The sequence below is a fragment of the Solanum pennellii genome, chromosome 3 (genome assembly GCF_001406875.1).
Source record: "Solanum pennellii chromosome 3, SPENNV200".
NCBI lineage: Eukaryota > Viridiplantae > Streptophyta > Magnoliopsida > Solanales > Solanaceae > Solanum > Solanum pennellii.
Window position 1 is genome coordinate 73,403,204 of NC_028639.1, and position 8,617 is coordinate 73,411,820.

An 8,617-nucleotide genomic window follows, 5' to 3' on the forward strand; every position below is an offset into this window, starting at 1 on the left:
GAGTGATTAAATACATTAAAGGGAGTCCAGGGCTGGGGTTACTTATGAGTTCACACAAGGATACAAAGCTAACTGGATTTTGTGATGCTGATTGGGCAGCTTGTCTCAGTACTAGAAGGTCTGTGACAGGTTATTTATTGAAATTTGGTGACTCCCTCATCTCCTGGAAATCTAAGAAGCAGAATACAGTATCTCGAAGCTCTGCTGAGGCAGAATATAGGAGTTTAGCATCGTTGACAGCAGAGGTGGTTTGGGTAACTGGTTTATTCAAAGAGCTGTGTGTAAAGTTGGAATCTTCAACCATAATACATTGTGATAGCAAGGCAGCACTTCAAATTGCTGCTAATCCTGTGTTTCATGAGAGGACGAAGCATATTGAAATAGATTGCCACTTCATTCGTGAGAAGATATTACAAGGACTAATACGTACCAATTACATAGTCTCCAAAGAGCAGCAGGCAGATGTGTTAACAAAGGCTCTTGGAAGAACACAACATGATTTTCTTTTATCCAAGCTTGGATTATTGAACATCTTCAATACATCCAGCTTGAGGGGGAGTATTGGAAATTAGTTAATTATGATATTTGTTTAGTTAGTTGATTAGTTTGGTTAGTTACTCATTTAATTGGTTAGAATGTATAGTTAGTTAGTTAGTTAAATTGGAAAGTGGGAAGTAACAAAATTCTGTTTAGTGTACATATATAAATACACACAGAGTGTACATACAAATGTAAGGATGCATATCAAAGTTTGAATAAAAGTTTCTCTCTAAGTTCTTCTTCCTCAAACTCTGCTTCTAGATTGCTTCTTCTTCTTCTTCAAGCTTTTCTTCCAAATTCGAACAGAATATAATATCCTTTAATATAGGCATGAACTAGGTTAATATTGAACACACCTTGTAGAGTCTCAACTCAAATTAGACACGTCTGATAGAGTCTTACGAAATTTCAATTTCTATAATACTATTTCATATTTTAAAAACTCTCTTAATGAAAATTATGAATCCATCAGCGCACATATATAACACATGATCTTTGGTTAGGAAAGAGTATAGTCTCTCCTAGTTGAAAATCAAAAGTCATCTATCTATCTATTTATCAAGATAATTGGATGTAGCTCAACCATCCACATCCTATATTTATCTATATGCATGAGTGATGACCAAAATGAACTTCACTACAAAAGTACTTAAGGTAGGTTTATTCATGTACGTTTCAAAAGTTGATCTGACATTACTATGAAAGGTCAATTTATACTTTTAAATTTCTTTCAAAGAAAAGGATAGTACAACCAAATTCCTATGCATGCTATGCTCAATCACTTGTAGTAAAATAAACCTTTAAAGTTGAAACACGACAAACAATTATCCATCAATAATGTCCTTGCCTAACACAACGTTTTTTAATTGAAAATTTATACACTTAATTGTGGAGACATTAAAATTATTTGATCACAACATATCTTATCATGTTTAACAAAATTAAGCTAATCATTATTGGGGTCATGATACATATATGCATTTCATGTGGATGCATGTGAGTTTTCACGGTAATTGATAGTACTATACAAGTACTTAGTTTTTATATGCATGTAAATTCAAGGCAAAAATTTCTAGTATTGGTGAAAAAATTGTCCAAATGATTTATTTTTGAAGTCACTTTATAAGGAAAAAAAGTTCATTTCAAAAAGTTTATGGCTTGATAGTAGGTATAGAAGAAAGAGAAAAAAAATCTCGCGTTTTATGGCTAATGAGAGAGATGGTCTCTTTATATGGTAAGTGTAAGGTGGGAGTTCAGAAATGGAAAACATCTCATGTTGGTGTTAATGTTGCTTTCCTCTATGAGGAAAAGATATTCGAGCCGAAGGTCTATTAGAAATGTGTAAATTATACATTCTTCAGACCTGACTTATTTAATTAGTAGAATTTCACTGAATATATTGTCGTTGTTAATTTTGTGGTTGTCTTCTACCATTTTGTTACAAAGAATTGAATATATGCCTAATTAAATAATTGTTGGTAAAATATGTAGTTAAGTTGTCTCCCCTTTTTCATTTCTCTTGTTAAATAAATAAAAATAATTTACCATAACATCTGAAGCCCCTATAGCTCAGTGGTAGAGCGCCAGTCTTGTAAACTGGAGGTCTGTAGTTCGATCCTGCATGGGGGCAATTCAATTTTTTTGTAAGATATATTTAATATATTTCATTTATATATTTTTTGCGAAGTTAAATATATAAATTGAGTTTAAATGATAGTGTGTATGTATAACGTCGATCAACTAAGATATAACTAGATTTTAAATGAAATGTGAGTATTGATAGGGGTTGATCCTTACTTATTTTAGGGTAAGATATACTAGTAACTATTTTCATAGTAATAAAGATTTTTTTACGTGTGTGGTATTTTTGAAATTTTTTGTTTTAAATGCTTTTTATTAAGTAAAATAATTGTCAAATTTAAAGCCATAATATAAGTTCACTAATATAACTCACGAGACATATATAAAGTGAAGATTAATATATAAGTCATCTAAAAGAGAGAAAGTTTCAGGTCTCTTGAATTAATAATTAACTCATATTTGGATATTGACATAAATGATATAACACATTATTCTACTTGAAATTGTGTATAAAAACTAATAAATTAAAATGAAATAAGATAAATAAATTAAAATTAAGAAATAATTAAAACTTAATTAAATAAAGTCTGGAGATAAAGAAGAAAGTGAATTGGGGAAAAAGTCGTTAAAATGATTGGAAGATCTAAACATGACGTGTGATTATAGTTTGTGTGACGGCTACGTTAAAGCATGCCACGTGTCAGTAATAAATAATCGTACGGTCGTGATGATAAGGCGACAAAGAAACAGAGTCACATGCTGGGTTAGCGTGTAGCCAATCAAAATTCGAATATGCCTTCTTTAAGGGTTGACTTGTCCCACTAATAACCCAACATGTGGGCCCCACCTCTCTTCCCTACTCACACGGGTGTCCCTTTTTGGTGCATAAGAATAGGTAAAAAAAATAAAATTTATTCGAGTTTATATCAATTTAATAAATATATGATAAATATATAATTTATTTTATTTAATTTTAATTAATTAATATTTATTTTATTAAATAACATAATTATGAAAACTATATTAGTTTGATATAAACACTTTTGACAGAGAAACGTTTCAAAATTTTATAATATATATATTTTTTAAAATTCAATTCTAACAGCAAAACGAAAAGATTTATTGATTTTATAAATTGATAAATAATTTGAAACATATATTTTCAAGTTATGATGTGGGTGGACTACGATAAGAAAGAGGGAGTATATATTATTCTACCATTACCTTATTCTTTACTAGTAATAGTAGTGTTATTTGCTTTTTTATATTGGTTATTCTTACTATTTTAATTTGTTGTAAAAAATTTCTCTTTGATATTGTCATCTCAACTTTTTTATTTATGTATTTAATTAATTAAAATAGTATGAATTCTTTTGAGTCAGTTATTTATTTAATTAATAGAATGAATTCTTTTGAGAAAAAATTATTCGGATTTAGTTCTGAGGATACAATCAAACGTTATAAAGTTATCTTAGAATTTAAGATAGCGCGTATTTATATAATATTTCGATGCAAAGCATTAAACTTAATGATAATATGCATGCATATGCAATATGGATTTTAGAGACTTATCAATTTTAATTGAATAATCTACTTAACAAGCACGTGCATATTTATGTATGGGCAGACGTGTGATGACAATTGAGACTTTATGTTTAATACGTTTCTAATTCTCTATTGAGTGTTTTATGTACAAATTTCTACATTACTATTATTAGACCTATAAAAGGTGTCAAATTTCTGATGTGCAACACTTTTCAGCCTACCACTATTCCCTAGAGTTAGAAAATAAACAAAATGACACTCCACTCTTTTGGCCGTTATCAGAATGATACAGTGAATGAGATTGTCCTTTTTATAATCAAGAGTTTTGATTTTGAACTCTGAATTTAAATATTTTTTGATAAAAAAACATTATCTCAAATGAATTTTACCAAACGTGAATTTGAAATAATTAACAATTTCGAGATTGCAAAAAAAAAGAAAAAAAAAAGAACTCCACCTCTTTACATCATTCACTCCCTTATTAACGTGTAGAAATCTGAACCGTTCATCTGTAGACACGCGTCATAATAAGAATGGCCAACATGAAAGCCTCCGTCCACCTACCCGAGAGCATATATAGTGGCCTAACCGCATTTTTTCAAAGCACCAAAAGGTATCTCATTTCACCAAACTATCTAAAAGGGGGAAAATGTCATCGGAGAGAGCCAAATCAGCGAACGATTTGACGGAAACTAATAATTCCGGCCTCAATTACAATGAAACTGAGCTAACTCTCGGCTTACCCGGCGAATCGCGGAAGCAAATCTCCGGTGCAAAACGTGGAAATTCCGACGGTATGGAATTAAGCCTAGGAAGCTCAACTTCCGGTGAACGCCGCCGTGATACCTGCGAAGTTAATCACTCGAAAAACGAAATCTCTACCGGAAACAAACCTCCAGCAAAGTAAGTCATGTAGACACGTAATTTTTAACTCTCCCGAATTTATGCACAATTTTAATTGTGAATTATGATATTAGGGCACAAGTAATTGGATGGCCGCCGGTGAGATCATACAGAAAAAACGTGATAGAAAAGTGCAAATACGTGAAGGTAGCAGTTGACGGAGCTCCTTACTTGAGAAAAGTAGATCTGGAGATGTACGACAGTTACCAGAAGTTGTTGAATGCTTTAGAAAACATGTTTACTTGCCTAACAATCTGTAAGTATACTTTAACGATTCAATTTTCTTTTTGCTCCTTTAATCAATTCCATCATATAATATAGATTTCGTCGATTTGTATGAATCGATTGATAATAATTCAGGTAATTCTCAAAGTGAAAGCAAGCTTATGGACCTTACAAATGGTGTAGAATATGAAGATAAAGATGGAGACTGGATGCTTGTTGGAGATGTTCCATGGAAGTATGTTTTTCTCTTCTTATTTTAATTTTGTTCGTAATGATTTAGGGAATGAGATTACAAGGTAGAGAATCAAACTCTTATCGACCAGATAACAGTTTTGATAGTCAACTAACTCAGCTGCTAAGATGTTTAATTTTAATTTCCTAATTTATATATAAAAAAAATTTTGCTATACAGAATGTTTGTTGATACGTGTAAGAGAATTAGGTTGATGAAGAGCACGGAGGCTATTGGATTAGGTAATTAATCTAATTAACTTCTTTCTTATTACATTATAATTATTGTTAAATATTAACTTCTTTGGTTAATTGTTTGTGTAGCTCCACGAACACCTGGGAGATCGTCGAGTTGAAGCTAAATAAAGAAGCTTAATTACTGCATGTACAGATACCAACTGGCTTGAGTGAATAAGTTTTTTTTTATTTTTACCTTTTGCGTTCTTTAATTGTAGGAATTATAGGATAAGTAATATATAATTAGGCAATTACTTAGAAGTGTATTTTGTGCTACGATGCTTCCCGTGTGAGTGAAGACGATTGATTTTATTATTACTGTATTTGTATTTTTATTTGTATGTTTTTGTCGTTACGATTGTAGATCTCAATTATGAATAAAGCCACTTGGAAAAAAAAAATCAAATCCTTTTGTACGATTTGTGAAAGGAGGGTGAAAATGATGAAGTTTAATTTACAAATCGTTATGCTAAGATATTAATTAGTTTGAATAATTTTATGGTATGTATGTTCAAACTCAATCGACAATTATGACAATACAATATGGAAATGAATCAATTGATGACTATGAAAAAGATAACATGGAAATGGATCACATATTGAGAAACATCATATACTAATACATGATTTGCATGATATTTTTTATCAACATTAGTTTGAAAGGGTTGGATCTTTTCTTTCAATTAAACTTCAAATATTTTTTTTTACCTAATTAATACTAAGGATAAGGTGAGTAAAATTAAATTGGAAAAAAAACCTATTGTCGTTAACTTGAGATGATAATGTGGGAAGGATATGGTAATTTTGGTTTCATTCTATCCCGTTCCTTTAATCAAAGAAAAACTCATGGACAGGGCTAGTGCCATCACATAGCTGAGTCTACTCTTTGTGCTTATCGTCCACTTCTTCTAGTCGAGTGTCTCTCTTTTTCCTGGTACGGCTAGAGGTCACATAGTTGATAATTATTGGACAATATTTTGCCAACATCGGGTTGTGTTTTGATATAAATGGAGCGATAACATGAGTAGGTAGCACTAACAATAAATTGTTAAGGTGTAAAATTTACAATAGAAATTAAAATTTAATTGTGTTTTTTGCCCATTATTGATTAGTAAATCGAACTCCTTTTTATCAGATTTGTCCACTAATGCTCTACAGAGATTTTAATATACATATTGTCTCGTTAAATTTTGGAAGTCATTCGTTGCTCTACAAATTTTGTATATTTACAATTAATCATATATTGTGCCACCAAAATTTTGAAACAAATTAAATAATATTGATTTCTTATATATTCAAAGGAAACTATTGGTGCAAATTAATGATACTTTATTGGATTGAATTCTATCTAATGATTATAAGGGGTTCTAACAATATGTAATATAACTCAAGTATTATATGCTCAAATTAGTTGAGAGCAAAGGACATAAAGCTATGTGTTTTTTTTTAAAAAATGAAGTTATGTGTTTGAGAATATAATTAACTAATAAAAGTGTGCCCTCTGACCCTCTCTAACAACTTAAGTTTTTAGATGAGATGATCACATATTTCAGCATCATATCAGAAAGAATAATCATGTACGTGAGGGACGCATTGAGAATATAATTAACAAAAACATTATCTAAAGCTCATTTCCTTTTTATTCAAAACTACAATTGCAGTAAGATTATGAATGAAGATGTGTTAGTTGGGTTGCTTTTTCTTACTATATGGGCTTGCTATCTATTTGGGCTACTATTACAACATTGAAGGGAATAACTGGTGGGCTAAAATGGCCCATTCATACTCTCCTTTAAAAAATAGAAACAGTATCATGTATAGTTGTATACTCTAATTCCAAGAGCCTAGAGGTATACATATTGTACTTATTAGTTTCAAACAATGAACTAGCAAATCAAAAATTTAATTCGTCAAATTTAAATTCTGAATTTTCTAGACCGCAAGTAAATAATCCTTTAGGGTCATCAAGGTCATTGGCATCCATGAAGTCCACCATCTAACTAGCAAATATCGATAAAGATATTCAAGATAACAATTTTTGAAGAGTAAAAAAAAAAGGGAGAACATCAAGAAAACAATTTTTACTGCTCAAACTAATCTTTCAATAATGATGGCTAAAGGAATACCTTTAATACTCTCTACTTCCCAATTTATACTGCACAATTTAAAATTTGAGAGTCAAGTCACATATAAAGTAGTAAATTTTAGATTAAATAACTTAAAATTTTACATAATTATCTTAAATAATGAGATAATAAGTGCAAAATGAAAAAAAAAAACACTACTAATAACATAATTATCTTAAATAATGAGATAATAGGTACTTAACTTTTATGTCTTAGGTATGCCATGTGAGAAAAAAAAAGTAGCGATAATTATGTCGATTAAGCTATGATTTGATATTTATTTTTAAATAATATTTGAATTGATTGATAACTCGTGAAAATATTAACTTAGCTCATATTAACCCACTTCAATTTGATTATTTTACATTCTTAATTACTACATATTCTTTTCTTTAATAGCAATAAAATAATAACAACATTTAAAAAATGAGAAAAAAGCAAAAGCCTTTGAATTATTCCACTCGAGCATAGCCATACAAAGTGTTTTGTGAGAGATGCCGGGAATATTCCTTATTCCTTATTTGTTATTTAAATTGGTATTCTAGTATTTATGTCTTTAAGTTTTATTTAAATATATATAAATAAACACTTTAAATTTATATAATATCGAAGAAATAGATATACGAGTCCTAAATATCATTCTATGTTGCAATTCACATCCTGCTTCTAATACGTCACGTATGATTAATGTCATGTTCTGGATCAAATTTCTAATTAGTCGTCATGGTCGGGGTTGAGTCCTAGTTTGAATGATAGATCCTGAATTGAGAGTCGGGCCTCAAATTGGTATTTAGAGTCGTGTCCCGATTCAGGTGTTAGGTCGAGTCCCAAATTGATTATTTGGATTGATTTTTGAATTAGAAACTATTTTTTTTAAAAAAAAAAATCTATTCACTAGTCAAAAGTAAAATATATTTTTTTTAAAATATTTTTCATTTACTATTTAAATGGGTTNTCTAATACGTCACGTATGATTAATGTCATGTTCTGGATCAAATTTCTAATTAGTCGTCATGGTCATGGTTGAGTCCTAGTTTGAATGATAGATCCTGAATTGAGAGTCGGGCCTCAAATTGGTATTTAGAGTCGTGTCCCGATTCAGGTGTTAGGTCGAGTCCCAAATTGATTATTTGGATTGATTTTTGAATCAGAAACTATTTTTTTTATAAAAAAAAAAATCTATTCACTAGTCAAAAGTAAAATATATTTTTTAAAAAATATTTTTCATT

General features: G+C 30.0%; 1 protein-coding gene and 1 non-coding gene across 2 annotated transcripts; both read left to right on the forward strand.

Moving 5' to 3' along the window:
- Nucleotides 1-2,098: 2,098 nt before the first annotated feature.
- Nucleotides 2,099-2,170, forward strand: TRNAT-UGU. The gene has a single exon. It is a non-coding gene; the product is annotated as a tRNA-Thr (tRNA).
- A 1,915-nt stretch (nucleotides 2,171-4,085) lies between these two features.
- Nucleotides 4,086-5,702, forward strand: LOC107012644 (auxin-responsive protein IAA17-like). Its single transcript, XM_027915209.1, has 5 exons — nucleotides 4,086-4,569; nucleotides 4,644-4,825; nucleotides 4,930-5,029; nucleotides 5,207-5,268; nucleotides 5,350-5,702. Exons 1-5 carry the CDS (start codon nucleotides 4,316-4,318, stop codon nucleotides 5,379-5,381), a joined length of 630 nt encoding a protein of 209 aa, XP_027771010.1. The 5' UTR covers nucleotides 4,086-4,315; the 3' UTR covers nucleotides 5,382-5,702.
- Nucleotides 5,703-8,617: the final 2,915 nt, after the last annotated feature.

Excerpts from the sequence above, each read along its gene's own strand:
- LOC107012644 (XM_027915209.1), top strand. The coding sequence starts at position 4,316 with ATGTCATCGGAGAGAGCCAAATCAGCGAACGATTTGACGGAAACTAAT. Across the intron at positions 4,826-4,929 it reads GTTTACTTGCCTAACAATCT|GTAATTCTCAAAGTGAAAGC; the intron begins GTAAGTATACTT and ends ATAATAATTCAG. Across the intron at positions 5,269-5,349 it reads CACGGAGGCTATTGGATTAG|CTCCACGAACACCTGGGAGA; the intron begins GTAATTAATCTA and ends TTGTTTGTGTAG.